Here is a 20,915-nt window from a genome sequence, read left to right as displayed (position 1 = left end):
GGAATAATTCGGCCCCAAGTGCCGCCCATGAAATATAATTATTGAGTTCCTAGAGAAGCGAAATCGTAACGAGAGAAGAGAAAGAAGCTCATGAGTTGGACAGTTGACAGTTGACAATAGTCAATGATTCCCCTCCGCCCCTTAATAATAATATACGTAACAAGAAGAACCGCCGGCGATTAGATAACTAGGGGATTCCTGAGGAACCAAGGCCTCGAACCGGAGAATCCTTCGGTCCGTTCATTCTATTCATAGTAATTCTGGATGATTATATTATACGACGATCCCATTCAAGGTCAACGCTCGGTCTTAAGTCGCGTTGGGACATTGTGGAAGGGGAGATCCAGAAGACTCACAATGGCACTGGCCTTGGGGAAACAGTGGTATCCCCGTCGGGACTCGAGTTTACTGACGTCCACCATTCTGCGCCGCACCTTCACAAGCCAACCCCCGCGCTTGTCAGGCCATAACCGATGGTCCACGATCAGACATGACAAGGCAAAGAACGACAAGGCGAAGAGTAAAGAACGACAGATCATCGCCAAGGAGATCAGTAGCGCCACACAACGTAGGTTGTCCCGCCGTCCGACCGCACAACCCGCAAGGAGAAACTCCGGCTGACTCCACGCAAAGTATGGGGAGCAGATATCAAGTTCAACCCGCGTCTGACGCTCGCCCTCTCCAACGCCAAACGAGCCGGGATCCCAAAGGTCGTGATCGACGGGGCGATTGCGAGAGGCCAGGGGGTCAGTGTGTCGGGACAGGCGCTGGAGCAGGTCACGATCGAAGCGCTTCTGCCCCACTCGGTTGCGGCGGTGATCGAGTGCCAGACGGATCAGAAAGCGCGCCTCCTGCAGGATCTTCGATATGCGATTAAGGATAACGGCGGGACCGTCACTCCGACGACATACCTGTTTGAGAAGAAGGGGCGGATCGTGTTCGAGAAGAAGGACGGCGTGGACCCGGATGAGTACCTCGACCAAGCGATCGAGGCGGGGGCTATGGATATTGCGGCTGATGCGGACGGTCGGCTGGTCGTGTTCACTGAGCCGACGGAGACGAAAAAAGTGGGAGACTCGCTGTCGAAGCTCATCGCACTGCCCATCGAAGAACTGGAGATCATCTGGGATCCCAATAAGGATACCATGGTGGAGGTGAAGGACGAAGAACAGGTCAAAGAACTTGAGGATCTCGTCGGCTTTCTTCGGGAGGAGTCTGCTGTACGGGATGTCTATGTGAACGCGACGCAGCAGCTCTGACCGTGGTTCGAGCCTTGCCCTGTATATATAGCGCCGTGACGTGACCATGTTATGTACAATAGTGTAGACTAGCAGCGGGGATGCAATCCCGTGTATTTTTATCTGTCATATCCGGAGTTCTTGAACTTTCCGATTTGGCCTCTATTTCGGACACAGCAGTTCTCGCATTGATCTACTTCACTCCTTGCGCAGCGCTTTCATCGTGCTCCGCATCAGATTCCCAACGCCCACACTTCCATCGGCCTCCAACCAATCCAGCATCCGCACCCTATACTCCTGCCAACTAACCTTAGCACCGCCGTCCTTCTCCAGCGCATTCAGCGCCTTCTGGGTAACGGGCCTCGTCAACCGGGGCTGATCCTCCCGGTTAGTCTCATCCTCTATCCCAGCAAAGCAAGCCGCGGACATGTTGGAAAGCGCGGCATGGTGGCTGAGCGAGAATAGCGACGGCATGCTGTAGGAGAACGGAATATCGCGCTTCCTCTCCCGAGACGCTTCGTTCATTTCGCGGATGTATTGTGTGAGTGCGGTTACGGTCCCTGCTGGAATCAGGCAACCCAGTGCGTTCGGGTCGTCGCTGTTCAGTGCTCGGTTTCGCCATAGCAGGTTGCAGATGTCCATGATGTAGCCGTTGAACTGGCCCACTAGCTGGGTTGGATACAGTGCGTCTGTGGAGTCGGGCACTTGGAGGACTTGGGATGTCATGGATGCCTCGAAGGACGCCTTGTAGCTGGCGAGCACGGAGCTCACGATGGATATCACTGAGCTTATTGGTGTAAAGACGAGGCTGTATACAGTTGACGCTAGAGGGATGGTAATCCGGATATTGCCGTTCACCGACGCGTACGAAAACAACTCTGCGAGCGTGCAGTAGAATTCAACCACGGATAGCGTGATCGGCTTCGTGTCGGTGGCATCGCTGTCGCCGTCTTGGGGTGTGGATGGGCATTCCAGGATGGACAGGGCTAATAGCTCCGCGTGAGTTAGAAGTCGATCCAAGGGTTTCTCTTCGCCCGGTACGAACGGCTGCGTCCTCAAGTGGACACCCCATTGACGAACCAAGGAGGAGTAGAAGTCAAGAAGGCCACCCTTGACCGGCAACGGTTGATGTAACAGGGAGGTTTCCAGGGGCGATAAAAACTCCCGTCGTACGGTATCGTAATCAGTCACTGGGGTGTATTCGAGAAGTTGCAGTAGTTGCTCCTTATTATCAACTCCATTCCACACTGGGATATAAGATTTTAGGAACGACGCAACCGTGCCTGGGATTTCCTATACAAGAGTGAGCGCTTTGGCGAATCGTGTGCAAGGAAGAGTGAAGGCACCTTTGTATACCGTACATAGTCCACGAGCAGGCTCAGTACGTAGCCTAATGACTCCACTTGCTCATCATCAGGATCCCCGCCGGACTCCAAGTGATCACTGAAAAAGCTCCTTAGCCAATCGTCCAACCGGCGCTTCGCAGGCTCCGGCTGCACCAGAAACAAGTATTTCTGGGCTAGGTTGTCTCCAATCGCAGATACGATCTGATTGGGGAGCTCAATCTTTTCAAGCCTCTCAACAAAATGATCGATTCCGCGAATTTCTTCCAGAGACGTATGGTTGTACGACACCCGAGACGTCTGGACGCTCGGGACAAGCACCTCCATCTTGCTTCGCTTGGTGGTCCCGCGGAGCACCACTTGGAAGCGCGAGGACTGAGTCTCCCGGAGCCTCTCTGCGTTCGAGTCCTGAAGAGCTCTCACATGGCTGGTCCATTCGGGGTCCGGGTGCTTGAAGAAAAGCGCCTTTCTTCCGGCTCCCCCCAGGTCTCCCACGAGGACATCAGGGCAGTAATTTTTGAAGACCTTCATTAGAGTGAGCAACTCCTTATCTTCACCACCCGAGTTCACAACAAGCTCCATAAGGGCCTGAATCCGGAATGGCTTGACATGCTTGCGCCGCGTAATGAAAGAAAGAAGATGGCAGAGCGGCTTGCGTAGACTGATCATGTCCAAGTAATTGAAGAGCACCGCGTAGAGCTTCGACAGATGGGCCCTGTCGTCAAAGAAGTCATAAACCAGGATCAGCCATCGCAAGAGCTGATTCTGAGTCGCGGGGGCCGGCTTGTTCTTGCTCGGGCCAAGGCAGCACACAACCTGAGTGACCAGTTTGGACGGAACTCCCTCCACTGGGTAAAGGTTTTTCAACAAAGTAGTAATCGTGCCCTGGTCCAGATTGTTAGGCTGTGTCAGAAGCTTGACTAGGCGCTCCAGAGCCGCTTGCGGGATTCCGCTCTCATATGCGTTTGACGCGATGATTTTGGCCAACTGGCCAGCGTCCGTATATCGCTGCTTCGAAGGCACGAAGGCCACTGCGAAAAATAAGATTATGATACAGCGACCAACGAAGATCCCATCAGTTGGGGAAAAGAGCCTTACCTGCTTCTAGATGCTCGAGCGCATCGAGCAGGCTGGTTGGCCTCGGTTCCGAGCCTGGGAGTGGTGAGTATTGGGTAACTCGATAGGGATCTGGAATAATACCTGACAATTCTCTATCTGAGTTCGATGACATTGGCAATGACTAGATGCTCGATCGTCTCAATGTAGTCTGCGCCGTTCTCTTCTCTCTCCGCGAACAATTACGCGCCTGTCCCGGACTGTTGTTTCGCGTTCTGCGCAAGCTATGTATGTCGCATTAATCAGAACTGTAGAGCGTGTGCACAGCAAAGATTCATATTTACAGGGTGAATGTATTGATTTATAAAAGCTGAAATGATCTGGCTGAAGTGCGACCCTGTCCCGGCTGAGCGTGTTTGTTGATGTCTGTTGCGCAGTTTGGGCCTCGGGATGGTCGCGGGAAATGACTAACTTGGGCTAATTCGGCTTCACTATCGATCGCTCTGTATACAATATAGGCCTCGTCTTTCCAACCCACACTACATTCATTGTTTACATGCGAGTTAATTTGATCTACATTGGAGATATATATATTTATTATTTACGGAGGTTTAATTGACCTTTCGTTAGCCCAAGCTTTTCTGTCTTAATACATAGAATCAACTAGTGCCATCCTTGGAATATAGTAGATGAGAGAAGCTAATATAGACAGGACAACTTTTCAACCTTGATGTACTACTAACTTGTTCTATTACTACACTATTAGGTTCCACTTTCAAGGTAGATCCCAAGATTAGACCCGGCTAACCGCAACAATCCGGGAATCGACGATACAATTAACAAAATGCGCTGCCATTGATACAGGCATAGAAATGGCAGGCAACAAAGAGAACGGAGTGAAACGGAAGCCCTACAGGACAGGTAGCCTGAAGGTAGTTCACTTTCTCTTGCGAGTGGGAGCCTTGGAGCTCTCCTTGCCAGACGCTTTAACCGGGGTGGGGTCCGCGGTCGCAGGAGCTGGGGCAGAATCCGAAGCCGGTTCTTCGCTCTCGTCATCGCTTTCGCCTCCCTGGCCAAATTCATTGACACGGTTGTAGTCAACCTTGTACTTCCAGCCCTGGTAAAGCCAGACGAAGAAGATCACGTCATCACGCAGAGTTGCGAGTCTGTGGAGCCACGGCATCTTGACGGTAAAGGCAAAGAGGTCGTCAATGAAGGTGTTGAGGAACTTGTATGTCAACGCCTTTCCGGGCATGTGGGCAACGGACTGGACGAGAGTTAGTCAGTCTTTGTTGATTGTAAGGAGGGGCAGACAAACCTTCAGACGGTAGTTGATGTACAAGCTGGGAACCATCATGAGGAAGCCATAGGCATAGACGCTGCCAACGAGGGTCTCGATGACGAACGAGTACCATGATTTGTGCGTGTTGTAGATCAAGCTGTACGCGGCATAGGCGGCCAGGAGAGGCACTGCAAGAATGTACAGCCAGCGGAAGGCAATCTCATCATACTCCTGGGTCTTCTTCTCCGTTTCGGTGAGCTTATGCTTGTCTTCGAACACCACAATCCAAGGCAGGAAGGAGAAGAATGATCCGGGCGGCGGCGGGCGCAGACGGACGTCGACCGACTTGGTGATCTTCCACGCTTCGAGAAGAATCCCGAAGCCCTGACTGGCAAGAATCATCCAAGAAGTGTTTTCACTATTGTCCATGAGATAAAGGAAGATCACAGCCTGCATGAAAACGTTGGCCAGGATGGTGCGCACAGAGGTGCCGACAACATCCTTCTTCTTGCGCCAATGGGACTGTTGGTAAGAGATATATCGTTAGTTCCATGCGATCCGACCACAGAATAGGGAAAGGTCTCAAAAAAAAAAAAAAAAAGAAAAGACAAACGTACGATATCATTCTTGAAAGCCAGCGTCTCAAAGATCATGTGCAGAATAGTGACAACACCGGTCGTGCCGAGGAGATAGATGTTCGTATTCAGGAGAACCTCCTTGACCATCTCGAATTCGCTGCCATCACCGCCACCGGGCGTCGACTGGCCGTACGCGGCCTGTCGAGAAGTCTGTTTGGCGCTGTCATCGACGCTCGTCATCATGCTGAACTTCCAGTTCTGCAGGTTGTTCAGGGTAATCCGCAGCGGCACGGTCTCCACGGTCGAGTTAAGCTCCGTCATCTGGCTCTTGAGTTGCCAAAATGTGTTCAGGAAGACAATGGGATAGTACCAAGCATTCTGGCCAGAGAGATCTCGGGCGCCGCTAGATTCCAGGAGCACATTCTGACGCACCGCAGGATGGATTTTACGGTATTTCTGAGTTCCAGAGTCCGGGATCACGGAGACAGTGAAGTTCGGGTGGTAGAAAGACGAAATCGTGACATCAGGCGTATGGTCCTCTTCATCGCCTTCTTCCTCATCCCCGGCCAGGAGGTTCTTGAGCTTCTTGGCCTTCTTCTTGGGCAGGTACTGGTTCAAGGGACGGAAGAAATGAGTCGCGCTGTCGGTGCTGTAATCCTTCGCCGCGGGGTCCAACTGATGTCCGGTGAGTCCGACAAAGAAGTGAGCCCAGAGCGTGCCATTCTGCTGCACTTCCTTGGGAATCTGGATGGTCGTGTCGATCTCCCTGGAGTCACTGTAGTTGCCAACGGTGAAGTTCTTCTCCTGAAGAACCAAGGCAGTCGATGGAAGTTTGCTCAAGGTAGGAAGCACAACGGACGGCGACACATAGATATTGACGTCCAGCGCGCTGTCGGCGGGCCATATCGGGGTAACGATGTCGGGGATCGGACTGTAGTCCGTGATCTCACTGCGATCTGGACGGTCGGCAAAATCGGGAATGCCACCAGCCTTCCCACCAGAACCTTCACTTTGTCCTTTACCACCGAAGAGTTGACTGATGACGAATTGCACGAAGATGAAGATCGCTAGGCCCTGAAGGGCACCCTTGAAGCCGGACTATATCATCAAAACAAAGCTGTCAGCAAGGCGGAACTAATAGAATAGGAGGCATACGCACGCTTTGCTCCGGCTCATTCCTACGCTGTCTCTGCTCCGGCATCGTGAGCTGGAGTAGAAAGCGAAAAGAAAGAAATGTTGATGAGGGAGAAAAGAGGCCACGAAGGAGAAAACCCAGAGCGAAGAAGCGGCGCGGCGGAAGTGCAGCCCCAGGCAGTCCAGTCCAGTCCGCATTGACACTGGCGGGTCCTTATCGCCCCGTGACATCTTGCTTCCGCACTTTATCTACAGCTTCTCCAGATTATCCACTGTCATCTATTGTTTGATATCTGCTTCTCCTTACCCTCATTGATTATTGCTCTGGATTTAGATTAAAGGATTCTACTACGCGATGGAATCTTGAATGCATGAGGGACTCTGACCCAATGTCGGACCATCACTCCTCTCCCAATTATTCCCGCCCACTGTTCCCCGCACACAATGAGCCACGAGTCTGGTTGATCACGGCTGGGGACTCACCCACGGGGATCTCGGTCGCACGCCAGGTTCTCGCGCATGGGGACTATGTGTATCTCGGGTTAGCGCACTTTAGCCTCGAGCGAGATGAGTGTCGCCGGGAAGGGTTCGAAGCCTTTCAAGCGGAAATTGAGAGTCACCGGGATGAGGGATGGCCGGACCGGACCAAGACGGCTCCTTTGGATATAAGGTGCGATTGTGCTCTGGTTCTAGGGAGACAATTGGCATAGACTGACGTACGCTGCGCAGGATGATGGGAGAATGCCAGGCTGTGGTTGCGGACGCCGTTGCAACCTTTGGGAGAATAGATATCCTTCTTTGCTGCACAAGTCAAGGTATGCCTGGTAGAGCACCACTTGATTGCGATCTTCAGCTAAATACGATACAGCTCTCATCGGAACGGTGGAAGAACTTGCGGCTTCTCGACAGACACTGAATCTGGTCCGGGACCAGTTCGAGACCAATTACTTCGGGCCTCTCAACATAATCAAGGCCACACTACCTCATATGCGGGGGCTAAGATCAGGGCATATAATGATTCTGTCCGGGATCAGTAAGTATTCACATTCAAGCAAACCGGCCACTATCTAACGTGAGAACAGCTGCCCATATCGGGACTCCCGGCCTAGGGATGTACTGCGCCGCAGGCTGGGCGCTGGAAGGATTCTGCGACGTACGAATATCCATCATCTGTTGAAATTACCTGGAAATATCTACTAACAAAACCACCCACAGAGCCTAGCCTACGAAATCGCCCCCTTCAACCTCAAACTCACCATCTTTCAATGCAGCATCGAGATCGGCATCCTCACCAACCTAGTAACCAGCGTCCCGCCCATGTCACACATCTACTCGCCCTCCGCTACCCAAGCGCCCCTATTCCGCGGCATCCTCAACCGCCTCGTTCCCCGATTACCAAACAACCAATACGGCGCCGACAATGCCCACCAGAATCCAGACCACATGTCCACCGAAGATGGCCAAGACGGCCCGTTCTCGACTGACAACGTCCTCTCGATGTATCCGCCGCTCAGCTCCGCGCATATGGAAGTTCTGGTTGCTGAGACTGTCTATGCGATTACCGCTATCGGGGGACATGAGAATCCTCCCTCGCGTCATATTGTTGGGCAGGAGGGCGTGGCGAGCGTGAAGGAGAAGTTGAAGACCGTTAGTGAGGAGTTGGAGGATTTTATAGAGTCTAGTTTTGCGGTGGATTATTCTCTTGATGGGGATGGGAGCAGGCCGTCTAAGGAGGATAGTGTAGGGATGCGAGTTGATAATGCTTGATTTATGCTCTCTTGTGAAACGTAGCGCTAATGATATTCAATGGATGATCTGACGTGATGTAACTAACAACATAATGCAAAGTAATCCCTCGAGGATTGCCCATTAGTGGGTCGTGATGATTTGTTGCTATTCTGGTATTTGTTGCTTCGGCGCGTGGGCACCACAGCCAAGACGCAGTGTACCAACTCAGGTTGGCTAGTTGAAGTATGGAGGTGACTTGTCCAATGGACTCCCGTAGACTGCCCAAGTCACTGCGTCTTCAGGAACCAAGCCTGTCTGACTTCCCAGAGACTTCCCATATCCTGGTTATTTCGATATGAACGAAACTCTTTCCACGCATTCCCGTTTGGAACCTCCTTAATACGGCCGTCAAGTTCTATGATCTTCGCGCCCAGCGCAGTAAGCCCTTGGATATCGGTTACTATGATCTCGTCGGTTCCCTCCGGTGGGCCCTCCGGCCTGGTTTCAGATAAAGGTTGGGAAGAAGCTTTCGCATCGGTGGTTTCGGGCTCCTGTTGCTCCGTGGAGTTGGCGATACCGTGGGTATCTCCATCTGGTGGGGGGGTTGGAATAGATTCATCGGCCATCGCCGGTGGATCACTGGGGGCGGTATCCTCAGTTTTCAGGACGTCTTCAGTTTTCGGGAGGTTCTTTGGGGGCCGTCCGCGTCCCCTCTTCGGAGGTTGGATTTCGGTCTCTGATTTGCGTTTCTGAGATGTTCCAGAATTCAAAGATTCGTCTGTGACTATCGGCACTTCTCCACCTGTCTCCACGGGGCCACTCTGTTGAGATGTAGGCTCGGCAGCTGATTGATTCGACGGGCCATCTGCCTCATTTGAAGCAAGCGGCGGCGACGACTGAACCGAGGAAAGAAACGTACGTTGGCCAGCAGGCATCAAGAACGTCAAACGTGAGCCGTCGATGGCAACAATCTATGAGAGTCAACACGACGCCCGAAGACAAACCCCAATGGAAAAAGCAACACAAACCTTCACTTCTTTCTCCACCAGGACCCTATTGCGACCCCTGGAAAAAGAGCGCGAGTAGCGCCAAACATCGCCTTCATGAATGACCCCATGCTCAATCAGTGTCGACAGTTTAACCTGCGAGCTCTGTCCAGCAGCAATAGTCCTGTCCATCCTCTGCTTCTGGCCCCAGAACTGCTCAAATTCCTCTTCCTTGAACTTGTCGAACTTCCCCGCCGCCCTCTCTTCCACAGCCGCCTCGGCCTGTCGGATCCAAGCCGGGTCGTAGCGACCATCTTCCAGATCGGTCTGAAAATGCCGGATGCCGTCGCGCCACTCGTTCGAGTATCGCAGGAATGATTCCGGTAACGGGGGTATCTTCGCATCGGGGTCGTCCGCGGATGGGTAGCGGTTCGGGTGGGTATCTTCAGGGAGTAGATTCAAAATTTCTTCCTTCTCGGCTTCGTCGAGGCAGTTCCAGGCATCGGGTTTCGCGAGTAGTTTCTTTATTTGCATCGTAATTAGCTCCCTGTCATCCCGTACCGCATTTACCCGGCTAGAACACAACTTGCACTTACGACTATGTCAATATTAACCAGCGGAGACTGAGCACTCGTCATCAAATGCTGCTCCGCCCATCTATCCTTCACGGCCCGTCGGGGGTTCCGCTTCGGTTTCTGCTTTGTCGACGACATAGCGGAGCCCGAGTCGCCAGTCTTGTTCGGTGCCGCTGCATTAGATCCAGATCGACCCTTCCTAGAAACCATTCATTGTTAGACTGTATTTGGCTGATTGGAACTATAGCAGGCTATAACAGAGTGGTGAGGAACAGCGACATTGGTGCTGTATTATCACCATAACTTGCAGAGAGAGAAAGAACAAGAGAGGGAAAGAGAGAGCTCCACGTTGATTGATCATTACGTACCTGCTCCTCGTAATGCCACCCCTGACCGCCTTGACCTTGCGGGCCATTGATCCCCCCCGAGCTGCCAAGGAGGTAAACCGGCGTATTACTAGACTCAGGACAACAAAACAGACAGAACAGGTCACAGCTTGCTTATCGCTTGGAAAGCTGAAGATTATCTCCACTTGTGCTGTAACACTTCGACACGATGGTTCGATCCACTCAGATCGCCCGGCTTGATGGTATGTTGTAATGCGGAGGTGTTGTGCTGGGGATGACTGACTGACGTTCCAGGCCTGATGTTGGCTGCGTCTGTCGATGACGAACAGGTGAGTGAGGGAGCTGTGAAGGCTAGCTAGCTTGTTACACCTGCATGGTGAACCCCCCACAGGCCAGTCACCGTTAACAAGAAGCTTTTGAATATGTAGGCCGAGACCGAACTGGCCGAGATCAAGTCGCAGGTGAAAATGGTCTTTCGCCGCCTGAGTCGCAATTCCGCGCCGCAAGTCAGTATTGAGTCTGGGCAGTATAATTTACAGTAAGTTGACAGGTCGCATGATGTGATCGCATTATGGGAGAGAGTGGATTATTGATGGTTGTTTAGCTACTTGATCCAGGATGATATTTGCTTTCTTTGTATATGCGACCGGTCCTACCCTCGCAAACTGGCCTTTACCTATCTGGCGGATCTCGCGACGGAATTCACCACCACTTACTCCGCTGCGCAATACCATTCTCCGACCCTGCGACCGTATGCGTTTGTCGAGTTTGATACCTTTATTCAACGCACCAAGAAGCTATACCAGGATGGTCGTGCCACGCAGAACCTCGACAAGCTGAACGATGAGCTGCGGGATGTGACCAAGGTCATGACCAAGAATATCGAGGATCTCCTGTACCGAGGTGATAGCTTGGAGCGCATGGGCGAGTTATCAGGGCGTCTGCGCGAGGACAGTCAAAAGTATAGGAAAGCGGCGGTCCGCATCAACTGGGAGTTGTTGTTGAAGCAGGTGAGTTTCAATCGCCCACAGCTATCCTGCCTAGAATGCTGTTCTGACTTGGTGTAGTATGGGCCCTTTGCGGGCGTTGGGTTCTTTATTATTCTGTTCCTCTGGTTGCGTTTCTTCTAGCCACACGCAGGTGGTCATGTCTTTCGTGGGTATCTGGTCATAGGGACACCCGTGTACATACATAATATTCAAGGGTGGCTGCAGGACACTGCCCTCTAGTCAGTCACTCAAGCCAGTAGGATCGTTGAGAGGAATGACGAGCAGGCTTGTCAGGCAATGGAAGCTTTTCTTTGGCGAAGGCAGACGATGTTCCGTAGAGCTAGGTAAACCACGCATACACTGCGCCAAAGGGACAGGAAGAGGGGCACGCTATATCTCATCTTCCTCTTCGTCGAAATCGTCTTCCTCGCCCATGTCGTATAAGATGCGGCCCCCTTCGCCAGGGCCATCGCCCTGCTGGGCATCAAAGTATGGCAGGACCACGCCTTCTCTGTCCTTTCGTTGCCGGTCGGTCAGACCTAATTCAAAAGTGGATTGCGGTTCCTCCTCGCCTTCCTGGGCGCCAGAGTCCACCGGAGGTCGATACAGGGGGTGGTCGTCGAGCAATGTCACAATTTCCTTAAGCTGATTGGGCGGGTAGCTCGAAGCGGGAGGCAAAATGTACCATTCCAGAACGCCACGCCCACTTCTTCGGCGGTGTTCCATCTCCAGGACGATCCCTTGCGTGGACTCGTTGCCGATCGGCTTATCCAGTCGGCCCAAGAGGACACCGTCTTGTTCCTCGGCGAGTCCGAAAACAGGCGCCGCCAGACTGCGATCGCGAGCCGCTTTTTGGGCTAAAATGTGGGAGAAAGAGTGTAGCGTGATGACGGTTGTCGCGAGAAAGCTCAAGGTGGACAATGGCGAGGGTTGGTATGGTGACTGGGCCGGAGGGTTTGGGACATCGTTGTGGAAGTTCACGACGAGTGATGTATCACTCTTGGGCGCTGAGGGACTCGACGGAATCAAGAAGGAGCTGAGGAACGTTGGGAGGTGAAAGTGCGCATTGGCTCGTTGGGCGCGGAGGAGAGGATTGATCGAGTCGATCAGGATGAGGCGTCCTGCATTGGGTAGGTCAATAATGAAGGACTCGCACATTGGATAGCATATGGGGTTCTGCCTACGGGTAGGTGTCTTCTGCTGAGCCGTAGCAACTTCTTTCGCGATCTCCGACGGGTTCTTTCTCCGAGCATAGATGAATGAATCAACTCCATCTAATGGTTTGAGGGTCTCGAAGGCGATGAGTGTAACATGGACTTTGGAGATCTGTCATGCGATCGAGGTTAGTCCGTTTTTGTCGCCAATGACCCCACACTCCATGGATATTCAACACGCGACAATTGAAAGAAGACACTGACCTTTGCACGTCGAATATACTCCTTGATCAATGGAGTTGCAGGCTGCTCCAAAGAATCAATGAGCAACGTGAGGGGTGACGCGGTATCGCGGTGGCCGAGGAGCTTGGAAATCAACAGCAAATTGTGGGTTTGCCGGTGGGATAAGCTGGTTGGAGCCATTTCTCTATTCAGGAACTACAGTAGTCCCACGAGAATACGATTCGGTATCCTATCAATAGCTCGATGGGGTGAAGAGTGCGGGGCTGTCCGGTGCATTACTTTGGAGGGGTCGAAGTAGCGGGCGTCAAAGAATTCCAGCGAACGATCGATCTTTTCCCTTTGCGGATCTTTCTTCGCGGCTCGGCGGATCGGCCCGTCCATGGCTTGGGCTTCTGCATCGGAATTTAACACTTGTTTATATTGAGATACGGAGGGTCAGGGTTGGAATGAATCCGATGTGAAGTCATTGAATAGAGACATTGCCTTGATTGACAAGTATGGCTATAGGCTAGTGAACGAAACTAATCCGTAGTCAATGTGCGGTTATAGGGAAGTTACCCTTTGGTTAAGTAGGTTATAAATTCCCAGTACCTTCTTCTGCCTACTTACTATATAGTTCATTCGTGGCTGATCATGTTAGCCATATGGTATCTGGGTGGAGTTTCACTTGTAATATGGTGGGAATAGAGGCAGTATAAATTCCAGTGGTTGGCGGCATAGAAAGTACTGTTCTGTTTCTCTCCGTTGTTTTGTAACATAGTACTCCGTACAGAAAGAACACTAAAAGTACTACCGGTTTGTATATATATATATATTTTTTTTGAAATAGTATATGAGAGATATAAGGAATATAGAGGGTCCAATGCCCAAGAATTGTATACGGCTTTTGCGGGCGATGGTATCAGTACTAGATTTGTTATTATCACGTACCTAGTAGTCCTCATAGATCTCGGAAAAAGCGTTCAAAAAATGTTTCATATATGATACATATTGAATCAAAATATATAAACTAAAAATAAGAAAAAAGGAGAAAGAAGAGATAAAAAGACATGCTAAGAATAGCCTTTATCAACACTAACAGCGACTAGTAAACGGTTGAGTTCCCTGTTTGCTGCGGCACCAAGGCCAGAACCGCACACTGGGTGGCACTCGGCGCCCGTAATAACTTCCTCCGGACTCTCTTCCTCTGCTTCCACTGGCGCAACAACCTTTCAACTCCACGCAGATCATACCACAATATCTTGATACCCCCTGTTTAATTCCAATCCTATAATGAATAATAGTCAAACCTAGTGGCTCACCCGCATACTCCCCCCTTTTGTTTCGGAATTCCGACCCGACTCCGATCGACAGTCAAAATTTCACAATCCTCCCCCGTCGGTCGCGTCCTGAACACACCACCCCCCCAGAACGCCACGGCTGCCTGAATAATACTACCAGACATGGCGGAACCTCCAGCGAAACGTGCTCGACGGGTCGATAGCTCGACAATGTGGGATATGAATGATGGGAATACGCGCTCTCCAGAACCGGAACTCGGAGTGACCAGAAGTCCTCGGCGGGACCGGGATGATGTCCGTCGCGACGATCGGCGATATCGCTCGCGTTCCAGAGATCGTAGAGACAAACGGCGAGATCGTTCCAGGTCCAGAGACCGCCGCGACCATGACCGTGACCGGGGGAATAGAGATAGAGACGGCAGGGGAATGAGAGACAGAGAGAGGAGCCCCAGTCGGGAAAGACATCACGAGAGGCGAGGTACGTGTACTTTTGTACTTTTACGAGACTGCGTTGTGCGTTTATCTAACTGGTCGGTAGGGAACCCTCCGTCCAAAGCAGGGAGATACCGCGATCGTTCCCGATCGCCAATCCGCAACGGGAACAGAGATGCATCGAGGACACCGCCGCCGCGAGGCCCACGAGGGGACCGTCGAGGGGATCGCAGGGATAATCGGACACAGAAACAAGAGATGTTAGACTCGAAGCCCGACATTCGATCGAGGGACTCGATGGATATGGATGTCGATGATACCGGGGAAGATGATATCGATGCGATGATGCGCCGCAGCATGGGTTTTACGAGATTCCGGACCACCAAGAACACCAAAGTTCCCGGGAATGATGTCTACGGAGTGCGGAAGGAGAAGAAGACGGAGTACAGACAGTACATGAACCGTGTCGGAGGTTTCAACCGGCCGCTCAGTCCGTCACGGCAGTAGAACAATTGACTTCTTCTCCTTCTCCTCCCTCTCATCCTCCTCCTTTTTCTTTCCGATTTCTTGCCATGTTACATGTGTTTTATACTTCTATGTGTGCACTTTTGCTGGCCTAGCACCGCGGCGATGTGTTTCTTTTCTCTTCTTTTTCTTTTGTACTTTTGAATGCATGGTCGGAGTAGGATTTTGTGAACCGTTTCTGTGCCCCAACTTTCAACGGGTCTTGGAGGTATGAGGCCACACTTGAGTTATCTGGGAATCTATCGTGAATTGCCTGTTGTTGTTATGTTAGTTATGTGGTATCTATGCTTAGGCAATCAATATACAGGCTTGGCACATGACTTTAAATGACGTATGGTTCATAGCGAAGAGCGCCCCTCGTCCATCCTCCAACCCAACACCTGTTCCATCTTCTTATGCCAATCGCTCCCCTACGAACTCTAGGATCCCGGCTCGCGCTGTACCGCACAATGTCGACCAGTAACGAGCGTCGCGAAATCGTGATCATCGGTGTGTGCTTCCGTCGGACCCTCTACCCCGCTCACCAACCGTCCTAACATCTCTGCCCCAGGTGGCGGTATCATCGGCTGCTGCTCAGCGTATTACCTGACCAGACACCCGTCTTTCGACCCCTCCCGCCACTCCGTGACTCTCCTCGAAGCGAGCGAGATCGCAGGCGGGGCGTCTGGCAAGGCGGGCGGTCTGCTGGCACAATGGGCATATCCCAGTAGCATCGTGCCACTGAGCTACAAATTGCACACCGAACTCGCGCAAGAACACAATGGAAAAGACCGGTGGGGCTACAGGGAGGTGAACTGCGGCCAGCTAGTGGCACGGGGGCGGCCGCTCAGTCAACAGAATAAGACGAGCGGGGATGAGCACAAGTCCCTCGAAAAGCGCAGCGCGGCGGCCTTGGGCAAGCTGAAATCTGCCAAAGTCCCTGCTGACTTGGACTGGATTGAGCCGGAACTGTTGAGAGGCTACGAGAGTATGAGTGGTCCCGGGGAGACCGCCCAGGTCCATCCTTATCTCTTTACGACGTCGATGGCGAGACTGGCGGAGGAGAAGGGCGCGAAGATTACGCTCGGGTCGGTCACCAATATCGGTTACGAAGGCGATGCCGTCCAGTCAGTCACGTACTCGGACAAGCAATCGGGCGAGTCGCAAACTATCCCGGCGACAGATGTTGTCATCTCTGCTGGGCCGTGGACCCAGTCCGTCATGCCGGAAGCTCCCATCACGGCGATGCGCGCGCATAGCGTCGTTATCCGACCTACGCGACCTGTCAGCGCGTACACGCTTTTCACTAACATCGAAATCCCTGCCAATTTCGACCCGTCGAAGCCCTCGCGTCCGACGGTCGCTGCGCCAGAGATCTACGCGCGCCCTGACGCTACGGTCTATGCCTGTGGCGACGGTGACCAGACCGTCCCACTCCCGGCCACCTCAGCCGATGTCGAGGTGGACCTAGAGAGATGTCAGGATATCATCAACGAGGTTGGGAGTGTGTCTGACGAGCTGCGCGATGGGGAGATTTGCGCGCGCCAGGCTTGCTACCTGCCCAATATTCGCGGAGGCCCATTGATCGGTCACGCTGGAGCCAAGGGCTTGTACCTTGCGGCTGGACACACATGCTGGGGTATCCAGAATGCCCCTGGCACTGGCAAGGTGATCAGTGAGTTTGTGTTTGATGGGGGGGCGAAGAGCGCAAAGATTGGCGCCCTTGATCCGCGGAAATTCATATAGACCCAAGGATACGTCGATCATATATAGCCTACTAGCTTTAAAATGCTTCCATACATTCTATGATGTCCTTATTGGCGGCTAAAATATTCATAACATAAAAAGCCAAATTGATCGATCTATGACGCAAACCAGTAGAGTAAAGAGACAGTTATGTAAGTATGGTTCCTGACTGGAGCTTGGACCACGTAATTGCGGAGGTAAATACGCTCCTCCGCTCAAGCCAGATCAACCCCAACAGCCTACAGAACCCGAGAGAGCTTAACCCAAGCCCCCTCTCTATGATCACCCCGATTCATACTCTCTGATGCGTTCTCACTGAGAAAATGCATCGTCTCAATTTATACGCACTGTGCGCATTGGCATTCCATTGCCTTGCCGTTTTCGCCAGCCAGGCCGCGGAACACGATACATCGGTCCTGGCGAAAGAAGCCGCCAGGGCGAACAACCAGTCGCTACTATGGGGTCCCTACAAACCGAATCTGTATTTTGGGGTGCGGCCTCGGATCGCGAATAGTTTGTTTGCGGGGTTGATGTGGGCGAATGTGGATGATTATGGCACGGCGCAACAGAGTGCGTATAGGAGATACTCACTATTATGGTTGTGAATTGTCATTGTTCTGTGCTAACATAGCTTTGCTTTCTGAAGACTTTAGACACACCTGCGAACAGGACGAAGGCATGGCCGGATACGGCTGGGACGAGTACGACATCCGCAAAGGCGGCCGGCAGACGATCCACGATGCGGGCAACTCGGTGGATATGACGATTGACTTCGTCAAGGTCCCTGGCGGACAGCATGGAGGCAGCTGGGCTGCTCGTGTCAAGGGCGTGCCCCGCGACGATGCGCCCCCGGACCAGTCTACCTCTGTTATCTTCTATGCTGCGCTGGAGGGGCTGGGTGACCTGGGGGTGGAAACCGAGGTGGACCCTCGTGGCTTTGAGGATAATGTCAAGCTTGCGGGCTCGACGTTGGACCTTGGTGACTTTGCGATTGATGTTACTGCGGGACCTGCGAGTAACGAGCACCCTGAGCATACGCATCCGACTTGGGAGGATAAGCCGTTGGATCGGACTTTCGTGTCTAGTGCCACTATGCCGCCGGAGCATCTTTGGCAGACGAAGGGTGAGTTTCTGTTTCTCCGGTGAATGCTCTTTGGCGGGTTAGATGCTGATTTTGGCTGGAAAGTGATTATGTTTGCGCAGATGAAAAACGAGATCAACCAGTGCATCGAAAAATACGGAGCAGACGATCCTCCCCCGGCTCCTCAGGTCTTCACTATTCCTCACCATCCTGGAGACGGAAACATTCATCTTGTGCAGAAGGTTTTCAAGGGCGCGTTCGAGGTAGGTCTCTCTGACCGACGTGCTCAATGGTAGCTGACTGGCCAGTTTGATATCCTATTCTCCTCCGGGTCTGCCCCCAAACCCCTGACATGTAAGATCTCCGTCTAGCCATGATGAAGGACAATTGATCGACTGTACTGACTGTTCCAGCCGAGTCTATCACCGATGAGATTGCAAGCGCCTCGCTCTCGTTCAGCGACCGTTTTGAAAAGGTCTTTTCGCCGCAGTCGCCGTTTGATTCTGCGGAATACTCGCAGTTTTCCAAGTCCATGCTGTCGAACCTTGTTGGCGGCATTGGGTTCTTCCACGGGACCGATGTTGTTGACCGTTCCGCAGCACCGGAGTATGACGAGGAGAACGAAGGTTTCTGGGAGGAAACGGAGGAGGCCAGAGCTCGAGCTCGGCCTATTTTCGAGGGGCCTAAGGATCTCTTCACCAGCGTTCCCTCTCGCCCGTTCTTTCCAAGAGGGTTCCTTTGGGATGAAGGGTTCCATTTGATTCCAGTGGTCGACTACGACACAAGCCTTGCGTATGATTTACCCTCCGTCCCCAGCATTATACCCTTGTTTTCATTAGCTGACGTTAAGAAGGCTTGAGATCGTGAAGAGCTGGATCAACTTGATGGATGAAGATGGCTGGATTGCTCGCGAGCAGATCCTAGGCGCCGAAGCCCGCAGCAAAGTTCCCCCTGAGTTTACGGTCCAGTACCCTCACTACGCCAACCCCCCGACCCTGTTTATCATCCTTGAGGCCTTCATCGACAAGTTGGATGCCAAGAAAAACATCTCAACGGAAGATCTCGGCGGAGATGTCCTGGACAGTCTCCGCTCTGGTTATGTGCAAGAAAAGGAGCTGGGCGAGGCTTACATCCGCTCGATCTACCCACTGCTGAAGCGACACTACTTCTGGTACAGAAAGACCCAGTACGGCGACGTCAAGTCCTACGACCGCGAAGCATTCTCCACCAGAGAAGCATACCGCTGGCGGGGCCGTTCAATCCAGCACATCCTGACATCCGGCATTGACGATTATCCTCGCGCACAGCCACCGCACCCTGGCGAGCTGCACGTGGATCTCATCAGCTGGATGGGAATGATGACGCGCGCCCTGCGCCGTATCGCCGAGGCCGTTGGGGAAACGGAAGATGTCGAGGAGTTCAAGGTTTATGAAACGGCCATCGAGCGGAACATCGACGACCTCCACTGGGACGACCAAGCGCAGACGTACTGCGATGCTACCATCGATGAGTTCGAGGAAAGCGTGCACATCTGCCACAAGGGGTACATTTCGCTTATGCCCTTCCTGACGGGCATGCTTGGTCCCGAGAGCCCCAGGCTCAAGGCCATCCTGGATCTGATCGCCGACCCGGAGGAACTCTGGAGCGATTATGGGATCCGCAGTTTGAGTCAGAAGGACGAGTTTTATGGTACTGCGGAGAATTACTGGAGGAGCCCTGTTTGGGTTAACATCAACTACCTTGTGCTAAAGAGTCTTTACGTGAGTGAATATGTCTACACATGATTTGTCAATGACTAACCGTTCGATTTCTAGGATCTCGCACTCCAGGAGGGACCTCATCAGGAGCAAGCCCGCGAGATGTACTCCGAACTCCGGACAAACCTGGTGGAGAACGTGTTCAGGAACTGGAAAGAGACCGGGTTCGCATGGGAGCAGTACAACCCCGACACAGGCAAAGGGCAGCGAACCCAGCACTTCACCGGTTGGACCAGCATGGTGGTGAAGATAATGTCGATGCCCGATCTTCCCGCCGGTGGGAACAAGGGGCATGACGAGCTGTAGGAATACGCAGATATGGCTATGTAGGACAAGATAATAGTAGTAAGTTAGAGAATGCGACAGTTTGTACACTATTGTTATCCAAATCCACGAACGCCCGACTCCAGCATGACCAAATGCATCATTTACGTCCACTCAATGCCGTCGAGAGCGGCTTGAATCCCTTTCCCTTTCCCTGCGAGGCCGGTCCTCTCTGCGTCGGACGTGTTCTTCACCATGTCTTCTGTCCCGGCTACCGGTCCGTGAATGAGACCGCCGTCTCCGTCGATCGTGATCGCGGGAACGCGACCTGTGCCGGTGGCTCCGATGATGACGGTCTCGATCATCACGATGCCTGCGGTGTCTGCGCTCTCGCTCCCTATCTCTATCACCGGGATAGTCTCGTCTCCGATCCCGACCAGGACTCCGACTCCGACTCCGCTCACTCCTGCGTCGTCGTCTCTCTCTCGGATCCTTATCAAACCCAACACCCTCAAGCTTATCCCCATCATCAAACCTCGCCCCAGACGTAGCTTTGCCCCCATAAGATCCATACCCAATACCCTTCGCCCCATCCTCCTCATCACGGCCCTCCTCAGCAGCCGTATCCCGAACCGCGCGCGAAACATCCTTCTCCCCCAACGGTATCATATTGGCGTTCGACCCCCCCTCTCCACCCTTCGACGGCACCGGAAGCCCCAGCGCGACCGCCATCGCCTCCTCCTCGGCGTCCTTGACCCGCTGTCTCTCTTCGCGCTCTTTCTGCGCCCGCTCCTCCTCGTTGTCGTCTCCCCGCGCATACCAGTTCAGATCTCGTCCGTGTTGCCACCGACCGACGGGCGCCATCACCGAGTGGCCGAGGTAGTTCTCGCGGTGGGAGGAGTCTTTGACGTCGGACCATTTGAAGTCGCCGCGACCGCCACTGTTAAGTCGTTTGGGTTAGTACGGTATCTTGTTTGGTGAGATGTGAGAGGAGTAGGGAAGGGAGCTTACCGGCTGCCTTCTTTGCGGACACCTGCGACAAGATCCATATTGAATAAATTTCCAGAATCTCCAAACCTAAGTCCTCTTGTGTTCGTGGTAGATAAGGAGGTAGCAGAGTTAAGACAAAAGGACTAGATTGGACGGAGGAGAGTTGCGGCGAGAGCTCCGCATGTGGCACGTGCGCAGTCCAAGGCGG

The 20,915-nt window shown here is 52.8% G+C and overlaps 10 protein-coding genes across 10 annotated transcripts; 5 read left to right on the top strand and 5 right to left on the bottom strand.

The window, feature by feature from the left end:
* Positions 1–357: 357 nt before the first annotated feature.
* On the top strand, positions 358–1,259 carry P168DRAFT_280178 (post-initiation translation factor DPC29; the record flags this gene model as incomplete). Its single annotated transcript, XM_024835855.1, has 2 exons — positions 358–568; positions 634–1,259. 2 exons carry the CDS (start codon positions 358–360, stop codon positions 1,257–1,259), a joined length of 837 nt encoding a protein of 278 aa, XP_024695395.1.
* Positions 1,260–1,436: 177 nt separating this feature from the next.
* On the bottom strand, positions 1,437–4,005 carry P168DRAFT_309624 (Mis6 domain protein; the record flags this gene model as incomplete). Its single annotated transcript, XM_024839318.1, has 4 exons — positions 3,782–4,005; positions 3,680–3,733; positions 2,585–3,612; positions 1,437–2,531 (listed from the first exon to the last, which is right to left on the bottom strand). Exons 1-4 carry the CDS (start codon positions 3,810–3,812, stop codon positions 1,437–1,439), a joined length of 2,208 nt encoding a protein of 735 aa, XP_024695394.1. The 5' UTR covers positions 3,813–4,005.
* A 339-nt stretch (positions 4,006–4,344) lies between these two features.
* On the bottom strand, positions 4,345–6,773 carry P168DRAFT_265512 (CLPTM1 family protein). The gene is made up of 4 exons (XM_024834918.1): positions 6,657–6,773; positions 5,537–6,595; positions 4,956–5,441; positions 4,345–4,904 (listed from the first exon to the last, which is right to left on the bottom strand). Exons 1-4 carry the CDS (start codon positions 6,696–6,698, stop codon positions 4,575–4,577), a joined length of 1,917 nt encoding a protein of 638 aa, XP_024695393.1. The 5' UTR covers positions 6,699–6,773; the 3' UTR covers positions 4,345–4,574.
* Positions 6,774–7,020: 247 nt separating this feature from the next.
* Positions 7,021–8,398, top strand: P168DRAFT_280175 (short chain dehydrogenase/reductase family protein; the record flags this gene model as incomplete). Its single annotated transcript, XM_024835854.1, has 5 exons — positions 7,021–7,301; positions 7,361–7,446; positions 7,500–7,664; positions 7,714–7,784; positions 7,847–8,398. The coding sequence occupies 5 exons, from the start codon at positions 7,021–7,023 to the stop codon at positions 8,396–8,398; spliced, it is 1,155 nt and encodes a 384-aa protein (XP_024695392.1).
* Positions 8,399–8,522: 124 nt separating this feature from the next.
* P168DRAFT_119103 (uncharacterized protein) lies at positions 8,523–10,228 on the bottom strand. Its single transcript, XM_024832607.1, has 3 exons — positions 9,942–10,228; positions 9,388–9,867; positions 8,523–9,330 (listed from the first exon to the last, which is right to left on the bottom strand). Exons 1-3 carry the CDS (start codon positions 10,128–10,130, stop codon positions 8,647–8,649), a joined length of 1,353 nt encoding a protein of 450 aa, XP_024695391.1. The 5' UTR covers positions 10,131–10,228; the 3' UTR covers positions 8,523–8,646.
* Positions 10,229–10,385: 157 nt separating this feature from the next.
* On the top strand, positions 10,386–11,581 carry P168DRAFT_288695 (SNAP receptor SEC22). The gene is made up of 5 exons (XM_024836850.1): positions 10,386–10,509; positions 10,562–10,596; positions 10,696–10,805; positions 10,872–11,277; positions 11,335–11,581. The coding sequence occupies exons 1-5, from the start codon at positions 10,476–10,478 to the stop codon at positions 11,395–11,397; spliced, it is 648 nt and encodes a 215-aa protein (XP_024695390.1). The 5' UTR covers positions 10,386–10,475; the 3' UTR covers positions 11,398–11,581.
* P168DRAFT_309620 (Elongator subunit IKI1) lies at positions 11,192–12,833 on the bottom strand (the record flags this gene model as incomplete). The annotated part of the gene is made up of 3 exons (XM_024839317.1): positions 11,192–12,377; positions 12,441–12,582; positions 12,675–12,833. The coding sequence occupies 3 exons, from the start codon at positions 12,831–12,833 to the stop codon at positions 11,647–11,649; spliced, it is 1,032 nt and encodes a 343-aa protein (XP_024695389.1). The 3' UTR covers positions 11,192–11,646.
* Positions 12,834–13,868: 1,035 nt separating this feature from the next.
* P168DRAFT_309619 (DAO-domain-containing protein) lies at positions 13,869–16,682 on the top strand. The gene is made up of 3 exons (XM_024839316.1): positions 13,869–14,411; positions 14,493–14,855; positions 15,441–16,682. The coding sequence occupies exons 1-3, from the start codon at positions 14,096–14,098 to the stop codon at positions 16,613–16,615; spliced, it is 1,854 nt and encodes a 617-aa protein (XP_024695388.1). The 5' UTR covers positions 13,869–14,095; the 3' UTR covers positions 16,616–16,682.
* Positions 16,683–16,891: 209 nt separating this feature from the next.
* cwh41 (mannosyl-oligosaccharide glucosidase) lies at positions 16,892–19,817 on the top strand. Its single transcript, XM_024834181.1, has 7 exons — positions 16,892–17,185; positions 17,262–17,738; positions 17,802–17,959; positions 18,005–18,050; positions 18,110–18,488; positions 18,550–19,456; positions 19,511–19,817. Exons 1-7 carry the CDS (start codon positions 16,939–16,941, stop codon positions 19,757–19,759), a joined length of 2,463 nt encoding a protein of 820 aa, XP_024695387.1. The 5' UTR covers positions 16,892–16,938; the 3' UTR covers positions 19,760–19,817.
* P168DRAFT_288691 (MMtag domain-containing protein) lies at positions 19,814–20,815 on the bottom strand. Its single transcript, XM_024836849.1, has 2 exons — positions 20,729–20,815; positions 19,814–20,657 (listed from the first exon to the last, which is right to left on the bottom strand). Exons 1-2 carry the CDS (start codon positions 20,764–20,766, stop codon positions 19,892–19,894), a joined length of 804 nt encoding a protein of 267 aa, XP_024695386.1. The 5' UTR covers positions 20,767–20,815; the 3' UTR covers positions 19,814–19,891.
* Positions 20,816–20,915: the final 100 nt, after the last annotated feature.

Source organism: Aspergillus campestris, assembly GCF_002847485.1.
Source record: "Aspergillus campestris IBT 28561 chromosome Unknown P168scaffold_3, whole genome shotgun sequence".
NCBI classification, from domain to species: Eukaryota; Fungi; Ascomycota; class Eurotiomycetes; order Eurotiales; family Aspergillaceae; genus Aspergillus; species Aspergillus campestris.
The sequence above is the reverse complement of the archived record's forward strand: the minus strand, read 5'-3'. Positions and strand labels throughout refer to the sequence as shown.